This window comes from Chrysochloris asiatica, unplaced genomic scaffold (genome assembly GCF_000296735.1).
Source record: "Chrysochloris asiatica unplaced genomic scaffold, ChrAsi1.0 scaffold00118, whole genome shotgun sequence".
NCBI lineage: Eukaryota > Metazoa > Chordata > Mammalia > Afrosoricida > Chrysochloridae > Chrysochloris > Chrysochloris asiatica.
This window is the reverse complement of record NW_006408636.1, coordinates 1,863,936-1,884,281: the sequence shown is the minus strand read 5'-3', so window position 1 is coordinate 1,884,281 and position 20,346 is coordinate 1,863,936. Positions and strand designations below refer to the sequence as shown.

At 40.0% G+C, this 20,346-nt stretch overlaps 1 protein-coding gene across 1 annotated transcript in view; it reads left to right on the top strand.

The window, feature by feature from the left end:
• LOC102814344 (oligophrenin-1-like) overlaps positions 1-20,346 on the top strand; it is a 673,730-nt gene that overhangs the window by 429,223 nt on the left and 224,161 nt on the right. Inside the window, exon 18 of the mRNA XM_006868550.1 lies at positions 2,166-2,266. Within this exon, the coding sequence (XP_006868612.1) occupies positions 2,166-2,266 (101 nt within the window). The remainder of the gene's footprint in view (positions 1-2,165; positions 2,267-20,346) is intronic.

Sequence of the window (20,346 nt, the reverse complement as noted above, 5' to 3'; positions counted from 1 at the left end):
GGTCCTAGGGACCTCCGCTCCTAGACTGAAAAGTTAATCACTCCCCTCCTTCCTATAAAACATCTACCTTTACCTTTCTGACCCTCACAGTCAGTCCTGATAACAATTATTCACTATTGTATCGCAAGAGACCCATCTGCATTTCATTGCATCAGCCCCGCCTAGTCAGATTGAATACTACTCACTGGAGAATCTACCTTCCTCCATGCCCTCTGGATCTAGGTTCCCTCTTGAAAGCTTGTAAGCCAGGCACTTCTTGCCTTTGAAGCCCCCGCCCTCCATTTTGGGTAGCCAATGTCCAAGTTGCCCATCCCTGTCTAATCTGTGTGTGGAGGGGGTGCGATGGGGGTTTGTTTTTATGATAGTTGTGGAGTATTGACTTTCTTTGGAGTTACCTTGTAGTCTACTAACTTTTCTCTGCATTTAGGATACTCTATTGCATCCTGTAATTTGCCTGGCATCCCCACCACCTGGGTTTCTGTTGCTGTGTTTGTCCCTTCTTTGACATTGATATGTTTATGTCCTTCACTTGATCTCTGGGCGCCCTTGTGTTTGTTGATGTAGTCTTGTTCTGTTCTGGATTCTGCTCTCTGTTGGCTGTGTTCCAGGTGGTGTTGCCACACCTGTCAATCTCTGTTTGTTGTCTGTACTTGTTGGTTCTCCATCCCCAGAACTCCCTTTAGGACGTTTTGAAGTACTGGATTGGTTTTGATAAAATCCCTCAGATTCTGTTTATCCTGAAATGTTTTGATTGCACCATCATATTTGATTGATAGTTTTGCTGGATAGACGATTCTTGGTTGACAGTTTTTTTCTTGCAGGGTTTTGTATATGTCTCCCCGTTGCCTTCTTGCCTGCATGGTTTGTTCTGAGTAGTCAGCACTTTGTCTAATTTACTTACCTTTAAAAGTTATACTTCCCTTCTCCCTAGCCACTTTTAGTATTCTTTTCTTGTCTTTGATTTTGGAGAGTCTGATTATTATATGTCTTGGGGACTTCTTTTGGGGTCTATCCTTCCTGGGGTACATAGGGTTTCTTGAATATTTATCTTCTAGTCTTTCAAGATGTTAGGGAAGTTTTCTTCCAGAAGCTCCTCAACTATCTTCTCTGTGGATTTCTTTGATTCTTCTTGTTCCGGAATGCCAATAATTCTTACATTATTCCTCTTCATGTTATCCAGCATGAATGTTAGACTCTCTTCAGATTGTTTTTTTTTCTTTTAGCTGTTTGCTGTTCTATCTTGGCAGTATTGAGAAATTTGTCTTCCAGCTCACTAGTTCTGGCTTCTATCTCTTCTAGTCTGCTCCTCTCACCTTTCAGCCTGTTGTCTATTTCTGATACTTTGTTCTTGATCACCTGGCCATCTTTTTGCAGGTTTTGAATTGTTTCCAGTGTTGTGTCAATCCTATTAGATTGTTCCTGAAGCACTTTCGTTACTTCTTCCTTATTTTCCTCTACCCCTTTTTGGAGTATTTGAATTTGTTTCCATATCAGTCTTCTGAATTCCCTCTCAGGCGTATCTAGAACCTGCTCTTCCTCCTCTATGAAGCCTTTGTCTGTCTCCAGCTCAATTGCATCTGCTGCTCTTTTCTGCTTTTGGACATGCTTCGATAATGTTAATTGTTTCTTATTGGGCATGATTATTCTTATTTTATTATAATTATTGGTAATATGATCAGGAGATAGGCGTCGGGTGGGCAATTTGGGCCTCAGTTGGGCCTGGGCCTTGGCGGCGGGCCGTTTGGGCTTCGGGCGTGTGGGTTGAGCCTAGGGCGAGTGATTTGGGCATCTGGGGGCCTGGGCATCAGCGACTGGGCTGCAGGAGGTTTGGGCCTCAGGCTGGCGGTTTGGGCCTCAGGGGGCCTGGGTATCAGCAGCTGGGCATCGGGTGGCTTGGGCCTCGGGGGGCTTGTGCCTCGGGGACCCAGCTGAGGGCCGGTTGGGCCTCAGGGGCCCTGGGCCTCGGTGACCGGGATATGCAGCGGGTTGTGCCTCAGGCGCCCTGGGCCTCGGCGACCAGGTTACACAGCGGGTTGAGCCTCGGGGGCCCTGAACCTTGGTGGCGACCGGGCTGTGGGCCGCCTGGGCCATGGGGCAGGTAGGCGACTTGGGCCTTGGTTGGGCCTGGTCCTTTGAGACCAGTCTGTGGGCGGGTTGGGCCTCAGGGGCCATGGGACTCGGCCACCAGGCTGTGTGGTAGGTTGGGCCTCGAGGGCTCTGGACTTTGGTGGCGACCGGGCTGTGGGCCGCCTGGGCCGTGTGGCAGGTAGGCGATTTGGGCCTTGGTTGGGCCTGGGACTTTGTGACCAGTCTGTGGGTGGGTTGGGCCTCGGGGCAGGCCTTGGCCTCAGTGGGTGTGTCTGGGTCTTGGGAGGGCCTTGGCCTCAGTGGGCGGGCCTGTACCTTGGGCGTTCCTGAGCCCAGGTGGCTTGGCAGAGGACTGGTCTAGGCTGAGGCAGTGAAGGGCAGGGGGTAGTGGCTGCAGGGAAGTGGTGTCTTTATCTCATGACGTAAAAAAATGCCTCTCTCTGTCTCTACCGTGGGTACCCCGAATTTCCTGATATCCATGCTGATATCCCTATTTGTTCAGCTTTGTTAGTTTATGCTTCCTCTCCTCTGGAAATGCAGCCTTCTAAATGGGGTTGCTCTAGCCCTGCACTCCAAGCTCTGCAGGGGCGGAGGCACTTGCTGGTGTGGGAGTGGGAGCCACATGCTGGCATGCAAAAGCTCAAAATGCCTATTATTCCTCAGCAATTTGATCTTTTTAAAAAAAACGATTGCAGAATGTTGAAATATAAGATCTTATGTTTGCTTAAAGGCTGTCTGTCTGCTAGACGGAGGTTTCCTTTGTGCAATTCCGCCCCTTTTCCCTGGAGCCTGTCCTACCTGAGCTGCCTGGTCAGGCAAGCACCCGCTTCTCGGGTGAAAGAAAAAGGAATTGGAGAGTACACCTATACACCTTAAGAGAATGATCTGGAAGTCACATATAACACTTTTATTTACATTTAATTTCATGGTCATATCTAGCTATAAACGAGACAGAGAAGTGTAGTGTTTATTTGAGGCAACCATGTGCCCAACTGAGACTTCAGTTATTTTACCCAAAGAAGGAGAACAGATATTGTAAGACAACTGGCATTCTCTGCCATATTATCTTCACAACTTTGAGACACTTAATTTCTCTGCTTATCATTTTTCTCAGATGAAATGTGAAAATGGTAGTACATATCTACTAAGTGACGAGCCCTATGTAACTACTATATATGGTTACTATGAGTTGGAATAGATTTGATAGCGGTGGGTTTGTTTTTGTTGTTTTTAATGTGACTGTCATTCAGTTAATAAGTGGCAGAGCTGGAATTTGAGCCAAGCAGCCTGGCTCAGAGTTCAAATACTGTACAGTGCTGCCTCACCAGTCATGTTGATACAGTAATCTTATTGGACATGTACGTAGCACTTGGGTTTATCACATAGGAGCACTTAAGAAGTAAGACATATGTCATATGTCATGTGCTGCAGGTGGAAAAAAAAAGAAATATAAAAAGGACATTTCAGGGAGATGGTGCAGTGGAAACAAAGACCTGATATCTAAGACCCTAAGCCGTTTGGTATTGTTGGAACATATAGTGGAAACTGGGGATGAGATTGAAGGCAGACAGGGGCCAGGTTCTAAAGAGACTATTGGTTGAGTTTGGAATTGTTCCTGCAGGTGATAAGAAAACATTGCTTCAAAGTGGTGGCTGGTGGTGGGTGTGTGCTGTGGAGTCGGTTCTGACTCATACCAACCCAGTGTAGGGTTTCTGAGGCTGTAAATCTTTACAGGAGCAGAAAGCCTCCTCTTTCTCCCATAGAATGGCTGATAGGTTCAAACTTCTGACCTTGAGGTTAACAGCCCTTCTCATAACCACTACGCTACCAGACTTACAGTCAGTAGATACCATCTCAGCTGCACCATGAAGGATGGACTGCAGAAAGAGATTCATGCCATATACTTGTCAAGATATAATTTAGTGTGAGTCAGGGCAGTGAAAAAAAAAGGGTCAGGGAGGCAAAAACAACAAGCTTTAGTGATTGTGAGTGGAGGATATGAGAGAGAGAGATTTCTGAAGCCAATATTTTTGCCTTGAATGAAGGACTGTCAATTTATGTAAGAAATATAGAAGACAAAAGTTTTGAGAGCTGTTGAAAATTTCAGTTTGAGGCAGATTGGATTTGAGATTCCTGAAAGATATTCAGGGAGCAATGTTTAGCAAGTAATTGGCTGGTCTGAATCTAAAACAGGTTTTGGCAAACTTTAAGTCGAAACCAACTCCTTGGAAGCTAACAACATAGTAAATATGTTAAGCTTTGTAAAGTATGGATATTAAGTAACTACTCAAGTCTTGTACTCCTGTTGTGGTGCTGTAAGATAAGCACTGGACTGCAAACCACAAGGTTGGCAGTTCAAACCCACCAACTGCTACTCAGAACTTCTGTATGTTGTTGTTGTTGTTAAGTATCGTGGAGTCGGTTCTGACTCAGTGACCCTGCACAGTGTTTCGAAGGCTGCAAATCTTTATGGGAGCAGAAAGCCTCATCTTTCTTCCACAGAACAACTGGTAGTTTTGAACTGCCGACCTTGAGGTTCGCAGCCCGATTTGTAATCACTGCGCTACCAGAGTTCCTTAGAAACTCTGTATGGTGTCACTATAAATTGGAATCTACTTGAAGGCACTTAACTACAACAACACAACAACTAAATTCTTTGCAGTGGAAATGACACTATGTAAACCAAAGCCCAGATGTAATTGATTTGTGTCTTTGAATTTAAAGTGGATTTTTATAGTTAGCATGTAGTTGATTCAGGTGGTGGTTTTTCCATCCATTTTATCAATGACTGCCTTTTTATTAAAAAATGTAACCCATTTACTTTAAAAATAATTGCTAATAAGGAAGGACTTACTTCTTTATGATGTTAAATATAATCTCCATAGTAACTACAGTGTAATTCATTAAGCAGGTATTTATTGAGTACCCACTGTTTGGCAAGCACTGTTTTAAGTATTAAAGCAGAAAATACAACACAGAAATTTCAACCTTCATGATGATTATATTCTAAAGGAAGGAGTAAAACAGTATTCAAAATATATAGTATTTCATGATAATGGTTATCAAGGAGAAAAAGCAAGGAAATGAGATAGGAAGTGACTGAAAGTATACTAGACAGTAACTTGAAGCTTTATAAATTAATGAAGATCTCTGGTGGAAGGAACTAACTGCATGAGCAAATATAAAAGCCAGCAATATTGTAATTTTTGTTTGTAAATAAACTTTCATTTTTTTGTCTGATTTCAAAAACAAATACACAAAAAATAGTTTAAAATATATTTTATAGGGCACATAATGTATAAATGTATAATTTGTGACAATAAAACATAAAAGTGGGAGATAGGAATATGTAGGAACAGAGTTTCCATATACTACTGAAGTTACGTTGGCATCAATTCAAAGTAGATTAATATATATTTATGATATCAAATATAATCTCCATAGTAACCAAAGGAAAATATCTTTAAAATATGCACAAAAGAAATAAGAAAGGAATCAAAGTACTTCACTATAATTAAAAAAGAAATTAAACACAAAAGAAGGCAGTGATGAAGAAAATGGAGGGCAAAAGAGGTTTACAAGTCATACAGAAAATAGTAAAATGTCGTAAGTCCATCCTTGTTAGCAATTACTTTAAAAGTAAATTAGTGGTTTAAAGTCTCTAGTCAAAAGGCAGACATTGGCAAAGTGAATGTGCACACAAATAAACCCCCTGATCCAATTATATGCTGACTACAAGAGACTCACTTAAACTTGAAGACACATAGATTGAAAGTGAAAGAATGGAAAAAATAGTAACCAATAGGAAGCTGGAATGGCTATACTAATACCAGACAAAATAAACATTAGGTCAAAATCTGTTATAAGAGACAAAGAAGGGCATGATATCAAATATCAGTCCTATCCCCTCTGTATACAGGGTAGATAGTATGGGCAACTTAGATATTGGCTACCTAAAATGTTGTTGTTGTTGTTATGTGCCATCGAGTCGGTTCCGACCCATAGCGACCCTGTATAGGGTTTCCGAGGCTGTAAATCTTTACGGGAGTAGAAAGCCTCATCTTTCTCCCGCGGAGCAGCTGGTAGTTTCGAACCACTGACCTTAAGATTCGCAGCCCGATTCGTAACCACTACGCTACCAGAGCTCCTAAAATGAGGGGGCAATAAAGTCACAAAGTGACTGGCTTATAAGGTTTCAAGTGGGAGTTTAGTTTAAGAGTGTGTGAGGGAAGATAGAGTCCCACTGGATAGTTTTCATCTTGTCTAAATTGGTCTGGTTAAAAGATATGGGGGATAAGATTCTTATGATTCAATAGTAAGTAATTGTTATCATGACTATTGCAACTGTCACAATTATAAAGGTAACAAAAACAGGGGAGTAGTTAATCTTATAATCCAGAAACAGAGGACCCTAGGACCATCAAGGGAGAAGAGCACAGGCTGAATGCAGGACCCTATCCAGACAAGCAGCAATACCAGAGATGGAGGCAGAGATGAGCACATTGAGAGAGGGAGCAGTTGAGGACTCTAGACTCATGGAAAGAGAGGGACTGAGTGCTGGCAACCTGGAGGCAGGCTTGCAGAATGTGCCCTTTGGTTGTGTAAATTATTATATATTCCTGAATGTTTTTGTGTACATCGCTCTACACATCCCCAACCCCACCCCCCCACCCCCCCAAAAAAAGAAAAACAGAAGGAATAGAACTCCCATTAGCATAGCACATTTACAAAAATACTTCCCAGGTAGAGAGGACAGTTGACAAACAAATATAGAAGGAATATGTTATTTGCATAAAAGTATACTAAACCAACCAGACCTAGCAGATATATGTGTGTGTGTGTGTCTATACGTATATATATATATATATAATCTCCAACCAACAACAGTAGAATGCACATTCTTCTCAAGTGCATGTGGAACAGTCTCCATATTGGAACATATGCTAGACCATAAAAGAACTTCATAGATTTGTAAAAGATTGAAATCATAAAAAGTATCTTTTCTTGCCATGATGGATAAAACTAGAAATAACTATAAGATGGAAATCTGAAAAATTCACAAATATGTTTAAATAAAACCACATACTTTTAACCAATCATTGTGGGTCAAAGAAGAAATTATAAGAGAAATTTAAAAATATGTAGAGACAATTGAAAATGAAGAAATAACATACAAAAACCTGTAAAATGTAGTGAAGTCAGTGCTCACAGGTAAAATTATAGCTGCAAGTACCTACATTAAGAAGAAATATATCAAAGCAACAACACAAATGTATAAATTTACACCTTCTGGAACTAGAAAAAAAATCTAGCAGAAAGAAGGAAATACAGTTAGAGCAGAAATAAATGTAGTAGATAGCAGAAGTCAGATGAAGACACCATAACAAAACAAAAGTATAGACTGTTATCCCTTTTGAATGTTGTTGTTGTTGTTAAGTGTTTTTGAGTTAGTTCCAACCCATACCAACCTTGTATACGGTTTCCGAGGAGCATCTGGTGAGCTTGAACCACCAACCTTGCTGTTTAAACGAACTTTGCAGTCCAGCGCATTAACCCACAGCATCTCACCAGGACTCCATTCCTTATGAATGTAAATACAAGAATCCTCAACAAAATACTAACAAATCTAATTCAGCAGCACATTGTACACCATGACCCAGTAAGATTTATCGCAGGAAGGTGGCCAATGTAAGAAAATCAGTTAATATAATACACTACATTAATAGAACAAAAGAAAATAAAGATATATGATCATTTCAATCAGTGCAATAAAAGACATTTGACAAATCTAATGTGGCGCTGTGGGTTAATGCGCCCGACAGCAAAGCTGTTTGAACTGCAAGGTTGGCAGTTCAAGCTCACCAGCTGTTCTTTGGAAACCCTATCCAGGGTTGCTATGGGTCAGAACTGACTCAATTGCACTTAACAACAACAACAATACCCTTTCATATTAAAAATGCTTAACAAACTAGAACTAGAAGGGAACTTCCTCAACACATAGAAGACATTAATGGAAAAACCCACAAATTGCATCATATTTTGTGGCAAAAGTCTGAAACTTTTGTCCTAAGATCAGAAACAAGAAAAAAGAGATAAGAAAAAGAAATAAAAGACATCTGAATTGGGAATGAAGAAGTGAAACTGTCTACTTGCATATGACCTGATTGTATATTTAGAAAATCTGAATGAATACAATAAAAACTACTGGAGCTAACAAATTTAGCAAAGTTTCAGGTTACATGATCAACACAACAAGATCAATTGTGTTTCTATACACCTACAATGACTAGAGAAAATAAAGGACTTGTTGTTGTTGTTGTCAGGTGCCATCGAGTCGGAATCGACTCATGGCGACCCCATGCACAGCAGAACGAAACAATGTCCAATCCTGGGCCAACCTCACTACCGCTGCCGCACTTGACGCCATCAATGATGCCACCTGGCTAATCCATCTCGTTGGGGGTCTTCCTCTTTTTCTCTGACCCTATATCTTACCCAGCATGACATCCTTCTCCAGTGACTGTTCTCTCCAGTCAATGTGTCCAAAGTAGGAGAGACGAAGCTTAGCCATCTTGGCCTCCAGGGAGCACACTGGTTGTACTTCTTCCAAAACAGATCTATTGGTTCTTTTGGCAGTCCATGGCACTTTCAGTATTCTTCTCCAACACCACAACTCAAAGGCATCAATTCTTCTATGATCTTCCTTATTCACTGTCCAGCTTTCGCATCCATATGAGGTTATTGAAAATACCATGGCTTGGGTCAGGCGCACCTTAGTCTTCAAGCTGACATCTCTGCTCTTCAGTACTTTAAAAAGTTCCTGTGCAGCAGATTTGCCCAATGCAATACGTTGTCTGATCTCTTGACTGCTGCTTCCGCGAATGTTGAATGAAGTCCTTAACAACTTCAATCTCTTCTCCATTGATAAGAATGCTGTTTATTGGTCCAGTGGTGAGGACTGTAGGGAAGTAATTGCATGTAAAATAACTCTGAAAGAATAAAATACCTAGAGATATATTTAACTAAGTAGGGGAAAACTTGTACAATGAAAACTACAAAGCATTGTTTGGAAGAAATTACAAGATCTCAGTAAATGGAAAGATAACCTCTTTTCATGGATTTTAGCACTTAATATTGTTAAGATGTTTATGCTACCCAAAGCTATCTACAGATTCAACACAATCTCAATGAAATTTCCAACAATCTATTTCCAGAAATAGAAAAGCTGATCCTTAAATTCCTATGCAATTGTCAGGATACTGAATAGCAAAAAGCAATCTTGAAATAGAAGTAAAAAAAAAAAAAAAGGAGGACTCACGCTTCCTAATACCCAACTTCCCAATGCCCAAATTTAATACAAAGCTACAGAAAATCAAAGCTGTGTTACTGGTATAAGGATAGGCATAAAGACTAGGAAAATAATTAAGAGGTCAAACATAAGCCAATGCATCTATGGTCAATTGATATTTAACAAGGGTGCCAAGTTCATTGAGGAAAGACTGGTCTTTTCAAAAAATAATGTTGGAACAACACAATCTCCACATGTAAAAGGATGAAGTTGGGCCATTACCTCACACCATGTATATCAAACTAAACATACATGAAAGAACCTTGAAAACATTAGACTAAGTGAAATTAACCAGACATCAAAGGATATGTATGTTTATGTGTTATTATTGTTATGGAAAATATAGGTATTCCTTGCCACTCTAACTATTTGTTAAGTATAAAATTCAATAGCATTAATTAAAAAATATTGTGTAACCATCAACACTATCTATTTTCAAAATATTTCTGTCACCCCAAACAGAAACTCTGTACCCATTAAGGAATAACACCCAGTTTCCTCACTTCCTTGTAACCTCTAATCTACTTTCTGTTTCTTTGAAACTGCCTATTTTAAATAATACTCTCATAGAAAATAACAATAATAATACAGATATTAAAATTGAAGGAAAAAGGTACAAAATCTGATAGGAAAATGGAGAAAGTATATGAGCAGACAATTCATAAGTAGACATTACATACATAAAAAAGTTCAAACTCACTCATAATTAGACTAATGCAAATTACAACTAACATTGAAGTAACCATTTTTCACCTAACAGATGGCCCAAAATGTAAAGGTATGAAAGTACATTATGTAGGTATTTATTTTTTGTCATTGTTAAGTGCCGTTGAGTCAGTTCCAACTTATAGCGACCCTGTATACAAGAAGTGACTGGTGAATTTGAACCACTGACTTTGCAGCTCAAACTGACCTTGTGGTTGACTGCTTATCCTGCAGCACCACACCAGACTTTAGCGAAACTGGAATTTTCATGCAGTGCAGGTGGGAATGCAAATTTGACAATACCTACCAAAGCATTTCCTGATATGGTGCTATAGAATCACCACTAGACTGCAAATCACAATGTTGCCAGTTCAAATCCACCAACAGGGTCACTATGATTCAGAACTGACCCTATGGCACTTAACAACAACAATTAAAGCCTCTATCAGTTGGTCATAATCTGGTTGCTTATATGTTGCTATTATGCTGGAAGCTATGCCACTGGTATTTTAAATACCATCAAAGTCACCCATTATGGATAAGTTTCAACTGAACTTGCAGACTAAGATGAACTAGGAAGAAAGAAAGACCATTTCTGAAGGGTTAACGCACTGCCATCAAGTCAACTCTGACTCATAGTAACCCTTTGTAATGTTTCCAAAAGAGCAGGGTTTATTCACAGGAGCAGAATGATTCATCTTTTTCCCACGGAGCTGGTGGATTCAAACTGCTGACCTTACAATTAACAGCCTAAAGGAGTCACCAGAGTTTTCTATGCCACCAGAGTTCCATTGAAGGATTGACCACTGACAATCTTGTGAATAATAACAGAACATTTTCTTATATAGTGCCAGAAAATGAGCCTGTCAGGTCAGAAAGCAATCAAAATACAGCTGAGGAAGAGCTGCCTCCTCCAAGCAGAATGCACTTCATGATGTGGATGGAACTAAATTTTCAGAACCTTCATTTGCTGATGGGAAGAAACAGTTGCAAACATCCATTAATAACCAGAACATGGAATTATTTCAGGAAATAATTTTAGGAAAATTAGAAGGCATCAAAATGAAATGGAATACATTAAGATTGATATCCTAGGCAGTAGTCAACTGAAATGGACTGGTCTTGGTCATTTTACATCAGGCAATCTACTATGTGGGAAACAAAAAAAATTAAGAAAAATGCAACACATTCATTGTCAAAAAGAGCATCTCATCATTTATCTTGAAGGACGGTGCTGTCTATAATAATATCCTCATGGGAAAAGTAGACCAGCCTGGAACAGCTAGAGAGACAGGAGATACTTCCTCAAAGAAAGATCAGGATAAACCCAAAACAAAAATGTCAGTATGACAGGCTACTATAAGAACAAGCAAGTTGTTCATCGGGAAGCCATCAAGGCAAGCAATCAAGTTCCTTAAGGACAATCCCCCCTCTAAGACTGAAACTCAAAGGGGCAGGCATGTAAGCTTGCTGGCGACCACATTGGTCTTCTGGTGAGTAGAAGAGGGGAAAAGGCAGGAATGAAGAAATGGGCTGAGTACAACCATGGTCCACTGATTCCCGTTGACCTGGAGATGAGAGAGAGAAGAGGAAGGGCTGGTTGGTCCAAAGTGTGGTGAGACCTGGGGACACCTGATCCCATGGACAAGGACATAGCCACAGAGGGGTATAGTTGAGAGTGAGGCATCCAGCTGATATGAAGTGAGGGGAGATGCACAAGAACACCCAAACTTGCAGATAGTACCCATTTGACCTAACCTTGACGGCTTGATAATCAGAACTTGACTAGAGGAAGATAAAAAAACAAAACAATTTTTGATACAGGAAACAAGGGTAAATTGCTATATTTAATGAACCTGACCTATACTCATGGGGGTTGTTGTTGTTGCTAGGTGCCATCAAGTCATTAATAACCCATAGTGACCTTATGCACAGCAGAATGAAACACTGCCCGATCCTGGGCCAACCTCACCACTGTTGCCACGCTCGAGTCCTTCGATGCTGCCACTTGGCTAATCCATTTCGTTGGGGGTCTTCCTCTTTTTTCTCTGACCCTCCACCTTACCAAACATGATATCCTTCTCCAGTGACTGGTCCCTCCAGACAATATGTCCGAAGTATGAGGGATGAAGTTTGGCCATCTTGGCCTCCAAAATGGCATTGCCTTGCTTGCAGAAAATGAAGACTAGTTGAAGTAATTACCTATGAAAATCAAAGACTGTTCAGAATGGATTGCACCTCAATGTAAAGAAAATGAAAATCCTCACAACTGGGCCATTAAATAACAATATGATAAATGGAAAAAAAGTTGGCAGACACTTCATTTTTAGAATTCATTTTATCCACAATCAAAACTCATGGAAGCAGTAGTCAAGAAATCAAATGAAGTATTGCACTAGGTAAATCTGCTACAGAAGGCCTCTTTAATGTGTCAAAGATCAAAAATGTCACTTTGAGGACTAAGGTGCTCCTGCATGAAGATGTGGTATTTTCAGTTGCCTCATATGCATACAGATGCTGGACAGTGAATAAGGAAGACAGTAGGAGAATCAATGAATTTGAATTACAGTGTTGGCAAAGAATATAGAAAATACCATGGAATTCCAGATAAAGTATAGTTTGAATCCTCATTGGAAGCAAGGATGATGAGACTTCATCTCACATACTTTGGGCATGTTGTCAGGATGGACTACTGTCTGGAAAGGATATCAAGCTTGGCAAAGTAGAAAGTCAAGAAAAAAAGAGGTCCCAGGAGACAGACATCAAGGCAAGTGGTCGGGTCCCCTCAGTGTAAACCGCCTTCTAAGACTAAGACTCAATGGGAATACATGCTCTGATTGGTGAGCACGGTCATCACTGATAAGGGGAAGTGAGGGTAAAACATCAGTGAAGCTGTGAGCTAAGCGCTACAGTGTTCAATAGACTTCTGTGAACCCAGGTGGAGACCTGGTTGGCCAACAGTGTGATAAGACCTGCGGACTCTTGGGCCCAGAGGACTAGTGTGGAGAGTGAAGCATCCAGCTGATAAAAAAGAGAGGACATATGCACAAGAACACCCACACTTGCAGAAAATAACCACTTGACCTGGTTTCAATGACTGGATGATCAGAGTTCAACCAGAAGAAGAAAGAAGAGGAAAAAAAGAGTAATCTGATACAATTTGATGAACTTGCCCTACACCTATGGATGTAGTAGCTCAAAACAGGGAACAAATCCTTACAGCAAGGATCATTCTCAGTCCCTCCATACACAGAGTAGACAGGGTTGGGCAACTTGGACATTGGCTACCCAAAATGGGGGGATGCAAAGGCAAGAAGTGACTGGCTTACAAGATTTCAAGAGGGAACCTAGATTCAGAGGGCATGAAGGAAGGTAGAATCTCCACTGAGTAGTATCCAATCTGTCTAGGCAGGACTGATGAAATGAAATGCACATTCATCTCGTGCTATAATAGTGAATAATTGGTAGCGTAGTGGTTACGAATCGGGCTGCGAACCTTAAGGTCAGCGGTTCAAAACTACCAGCTGCTCCGCGGGAGAAAGATGAGGCTTTCTACTCCCGTAAAGATTTACACCCTCAGAAACCCTATACAGGGTCGCTATGGGTCGGAACCGACTCGATGGCACATAACAACAACAACATTTGTTATCTGGACTGCCTATGAGAGTTGGAAATGTAAAGGTAGACGTTTTGTAGCAAGGAAGAGAGCAATTAACTTTTCAGCCTAGGAGTGGAGGTCCCTGGGACCATCAAGTGAGAAGAACAGAGAGTGGGTCCCTACCCAGAGAAGCAGTGATGCCTGAGATGGAGGCAGAGATGATGATGTGTAGAGATGGAGCAGTTGGGGACGTTAGACACAGAGAGGGAGAGGGGCTGTGTGCTGACGACTGGGAGGCAGACTTGTAGTGTATACCCTTTGGCTGGTTGATGATGCATGGAGGGGATTATAGCCATAACAATGAAACAATATAAGATAAGATGAATTTAAAACTAATGTTCTCTCATGTAAACTATCACATAATTAACAACAAAACATTAAAAAAAGAAAAGAAATGAACTGAAAGTTTGGCAGTTTGAATTCACCAAGCATCTCCAAGGGAAAAAGGCCTTGCAGTCTGCTCCTGTAAAGATTACAGCCTAGGAAACCTGATGGGGCAATTCTGTTTTGTCACATGGGTTTACTATGATTGAAATCTAGATGGCACACAGCAGTGACAGAATTTCTTTATGACTAGCAATTTCACTCCTATTTATAGACCTGTAATCCTTCCAAGCAGAGACACAAACAGATGCACCAATGTTTATTTCAGTAATACTTACAATAGTGAAAAAGTGGAATAAATCCAAATCTCCATCAACAGATTAATGGATAAACAAATTATGATATAATCATACAATGGAATATTATTCAGCCATACAGAAAAATAAAGTTCTGATGCATACTGTAGTATGGATGAATCTTGAAAGCATTATGCAAAGGGAAAAAAGATGGACATAAAGAGTCATATGTTGTATGAGATTCCATTTGTCTGAAATATCCTGAATAGGCAAATCCACAGAGACAGAAAGCAAATCAGTGTCACCAGTAATGGAAGGTAGGGTGGGTTGGAAAGAAACTGGGAAGTGACTGCTTAAATAAGGTTGCCTTTTGTTGTCACAAAAAATTCTGTAACTGGATAGTGGTTATGGCTGCACAACATTATAAAATGTGCTTAATGTCATTGGATTGTATTCTTTAAGATGGTTAAAATGGTATATCATACGTACATTTTACCACAAGTTTAAAAAAAATGTTGTAACATTGTTTAGAAGAGAAAATACTGGAAACAATCTAAAGTGTCCTTACATGGAGAATGGTTAAATTAACTATTATACATTCACATAATGGAATGCTATATCAGTATTTAAAAAAAAAAAAAGGAGGAAAGACATTCATGTTAGAGAGCTGAGAGCAAGCTGAGCTACCAGGTATCTCAGTAGCCAATTAAGAACATGAGTCAAAATGAAAATCGCAATGAAGGCTTTAATCACTTACTGTGAAAGTATAAGCCAGAGAAATGAGGAGATGAAGATGCCTGTTCCCCCATGTTCCATATTTACCCAGGAACAGCATTTAGCAGGGGTCAGACAGTTCAATGCAATTGTGAAGACAATCTCACTGTTGAGGGAGACCCAAACATAAGGTCCTTGCAGTTTTATGCACCTAGGGTCCAGGGGGGAGGGTAAGAGGAAAAGGCCAAGAGTGGAAAAGTACTGTGTAAGAGTGGAAAACAGTGTGTTCCATATTCCAACCCCCTCAAAAGGGGGATTCAGCAGAGGCCCCTTAGTAAGCCTTCTACCGTAGGCACTTGATTAAGAGACTTCTATATGGAGGTGTCTGGGCTAGGAATGCAAATATGTATAAGATCATGTATGTTCATGAGGGGTCTGAGTCTTTGACTGCAGCTCCTTTCTAAGAGTGTAATGGTTTGGCTGTACACCACGTCTAGTTTGGGAGGGTAGCTTACCCCATAGGCCTGCCAGGTGAGGCCTGAAACACATATGTTTTATCCAGGAACCACACTTCTCAGTTTCTTCTGTGAAATATGAAGTAGACATACTTTTCTGTATTCCTCCAAGTGTGGCTAAAAAACCTAGACATTATAGATGAAACAAACATAAGAAGACTCTGAAATGTGGAGAGAAGACATACTTCCTGGGGACCTTGGAACTCTAGGAATGACTTGGTGAGGAATAATCTGAGTTGTTGTTGTTATTATTTTGCCTCATATCCCAGACTAGTTATTGTAGAAGCCAATAACCCAGAAATGCCAAAGAATGTAGACAAAAAATTCTCAACAAAAGCATGCTCTCTCTAGTTAAAGAATCTGGAAAGGGATAGCATAACAGCAGTAAATTAGAGACTAACCATTCTACACTAGCCAAATGCTACAGAAAAAAAATTCAGCCATACCTCCAACCCTGCCACGAAAGGCCATGTAGAGAACCTAGACTTCTACCTTTGCCAGCATTTAACAAGGTGTTTGAAACAACTATCCCATACTCTTGCCATCATGTTGTTTGAGAGACCAAGTGGAGAGCTGGAAATTTAATGCCCAGCCAGCAATAATGAAACACCTCTCAGTGGAAACCACATGGGCCAACTAGATTCCCATTTAGCAGTATTATGTGTCTCTCCCTTTCCCCAGTGAAGGAATGTCAGAGGAAGACTGGTAGAGATCATGGATTTTCACCACACTTCAGTGTCAGTGGAGGCCACATGGGGAATAGTAATGAAATGCCCTTCATCCTCCAGCAAAGATGGTGTTATCAGAGGTGTAGTGTAGACCCTAAATTACTCAGCTTCTCCCCAGCAGTAACAAGAACCATTCCCTTTCATCTGAGGGTCAATGGAGTTCAAATGGGGAATATAGACTTTAACATCCAGGTGAAATTAATTAGATAATCCTCATTTCCCCCATGGTAACAATATCCTGCTTTACTAGAGGCCTGCTGTGACAGGTTTAAATAAGAATCAGAGCCTCATAATATACAAACTATCCATGTTTCAACTGAAAATGATTTGTCATGCCAAGATCCAGAACAATCTCAAATGTATGAGAAAAGACCAGACACAAACACCAAGATGACACATATATTAAAATTGCCTGACAAGAATTTTAAAGCAACCATCATAAAAATGAAAGCAATTTTCAATAAATGAAAAAAAAAATAGAAAATCTCAGCAAAGTACTAGAATGTCTCAGCAAAGAAAAAGAAGATATAATAAGAACTAAATGAAAATGAAATAATTGAAAATCAATAAATGAAAAAATTTAAAGTCTCAATGAAAAGAGTCAACAACAGAGTGGAAAAGATAGAGGAAAGAATAAATGGACTTCAAGACAGAAAACCAGATATTACCCAATCTTAACATCAGAGAGAAAATAAACAGAAAGAAAATGAACAGAAACGGGGTCTGTAAGACTAAAACAAAATATCTAATATCTATGTCATTAGAGTCATAGAAGAGAGGTGGGGGAGGAGGGAAGGGAAGGCAGGGGTAAAAAAGTATTCAAAGGAATAATGGATAAAAAAAATCTCAAATTTGGCACACAAAAACACCCCAACCTACAGAATTCTAAAGTTGAATAAACTTATTAATTTGTTCTTGTACTGTCTAGTCAGTTCTGACTGAGTGACTCTGTATAAGATTTCTGAGGAACTGCTGGTGAATTTGAACTGCCAACCTTGTCCAGTGCTTATGCTATAGTGGTACAACATGAATCCAAACTCTTGATATGTTGTTGTTGTTATGTGCTGTCAAGTCACTTCTGACCCATAGCAGCGCTCTGTAAGGTTTCGGAGGAGCAGCTGGTAAACTTGAACCACCAACCTTGCTTCCAAACTGACTTTGCAGTTCAGTGCATTAACACACAGCACTACATCAGGACTTCATATTATTGTAAGGTGCCTTCAAGTCGGTACTGACTCATAGCACAACAGAACAAAATAATTCCCAGTCCTGCACCAACTTCACAATATTTGCTACGCTAGAACCCATCGCCACAGTCACTGTGCCAATCCATCTTGGAGATCATCCTCTTTTTCACTGACCCTCCACTTTACTAAGCATGATATCTTTCTCCAGGGACTGGTCCTTCCTGATAATATGTCTAACGTTATGAGAGACAAGATATGATCATCATGGCTTCTAAGGAGCATCCTGGCAGTGCTTCTTAGAAGCCATGATGATCAGATTTTTTTTTTTTGTTCTTCTGGAAGTCCATGGTACTTTCAATATTCTATTCCAACACTATAACTCAAATGCATCAATTCTAAAATCTTCCTAACTCATTGTCCAACTTTTCACATGCATATGAGGCTGTTGAAAATACCATGGCTTCAGGAAAGCGAACCTTAGTCCGCAAACTGACATCTTTGCTCTTGAACACTTTTAAAGAGGTTTTCAGCAGATTTGCCTAAGACAATAATACATTGTTTGATTTCTTGACTGCTGCTTCCTTGAGTGTTGATGGTTCAGGTGAGCAAAATGAAGTCCTTGACAACTTCAATCTTTTCTCCATTTATATTGATGCTATTTATTGATGCAATTGTGAGGGGTTTTGTTTTCTTTACATTGAGGTGCAACCAACACTGAAGGCTGTGGTCTTTGATCTTCATCAGTAAGTATTTAAAGCAGTCTTCACTTTCAGCAAGCAAAGTTGTATCATCTGCTTATCACTGGTAGTTAATGAGTATTTCTTCAATCATGAGTCTTTCTTCATATAGTCCAGCAAATAACTATTTATTCAATCAAGAGTATTTCTTCATATAGTCCAGCTTTTCATATTATTTGTTCAGCATACAGACTGAAAAATTATGGTAAAAGAATATAACACTAATGCACACCTTTCCTGATTGTAAACCATTCAGTATCTCCTTGTTCTTTTGAATGACTTCCTCTTAGTCTCTGTACAGTTTCTTCATGAGCACAATGAAGTGTTCAAAAATACTCATTCTCCACAACGTTGTCTGTAGCTTGACATGATCCACACTACTGAAAGCCTTTGCATAGTCAATGAAACATAGGTAGAGTTTTTCCTGGTACTTTCTGCTTCCAACCAAGATCCATCTTGTGTCAGCAATGATATCCCTTTTTCCATGTCTCCATCTGAATCCTGCCAGAACCTCTGGCAGCTCCCTGTCAATGTACTGCTACAGTCGTTTATGAATTATCTAGTAAAATTTTGCTTGCAGGTGATATTAATGGTATTGTCCGATTATTTCCACATTCTGTTGGCTCACCTCTCTTTGTGATTGGCACAAATATGGATCTCTTCCAATCAGTTGGCCAGATAGCTGTCTTCCAAATTTCTTGGCATAGATGAGTGTCTCCAGTGCTGCTTCAGTTTGTTAAATATTTCAATTTGTATTCCCTTAATTTCCAGAGCCTTGTTCTTTGCCAATGCCTTCAGTGCACCTTGGGATTCTTCTTTCAGTATCATTGGTTCTTGATCATCACCTCTTGAAATGGTTGAGCATCGACCATTTATTTTTGGTACAGTGACTCTGCGTGTTTGTACCATCTTATTTTGACACTTTCTGTATCATTCAGTAGTTTGCCGGAAAAATTCCTTCAATATGAATGTCGAGGCTTGAATTTTTTCCTTACTTCTTTCGACCTGCGAAATGTTTATCATGTTCTTCCCTTTTGTCTTTCTAGCTCCAGATATTTGCCCTGTAATACTTGACTTTGTCTTCTTGAGCTGGCCTTTGAAATTTTCTGTTCAACTCTTGTACCTCCTCACTTCTTCCATTTGCTTTAGCATCTCTATGCTGGAGAGCAAGTTTCAACCATTTTGGTCTTTTCCTTCTTTCTTATCTTCTTAATGCCCTTTTACTTTCTTCCTGTATAATGTTCGTGATGCTATCCCACAACTCTTCTGGTCTTTGGTGATTAATATCTAATTTATCAAATCTATTCTTGAGATGATTTCTAAATTCAGGTGGGATATATACAGGCATATTTTGATTCTTGTGGACTTGTTTTTATTTTTTTTTCAGCTTCAACTGGTGATCTGTTCCACAGTCTGTCCATGGCCTAGTTTTGGCTGATGATATGGCTCTTTTTCACTGTCTTTCTGAACACATGTAGTCATTTTGATTTCTCTGTAGTTCTTATAGTTTTGTTCTGTTCTAGACTCTTCCTTCTGTCAATTTGATTCTGGGAGGTGCTGCCATGTATGTCAATCTCTGGTTGTTGTCTGTTCTTGTTGGCTCTCAGTCCACAGAACTCCCTTTAGGATGTTGAGCTTTTGAATGTTTATCTTTTCACTTTTCAGGATGTTAGAGAAATTTCCTTCCAGCAGTTCTTCAACTATTTCCTTTGTGAACTTGTGTGATTCTTCTTGTTCTGCAATGCTGAGAATTCTTCTTCATGTTGTCCAATCTGAATCTTAGACCTTCTTCACATTTTTTCTACCCTTTTTTCTGTTTGCTCTTCTATCTTGATGGTATTGAGAGACTTGTCTTGTAGATTACTTGTTCTACCTTCCATCTCTTCTATTCTACTCCTTTTCCCTTTTAGTTGTTGTTGTTGTTGTTAAGTGCCGTTGAGTCGGTTCCGACCCATAGCGACCCTGTACAGGGTTTCCAAGGGTGTAAATCCTTACGGGAGTAGAAAGCCTCATCTTTCTCCCACGAAGCGGCTGGTAGTTTCGAAC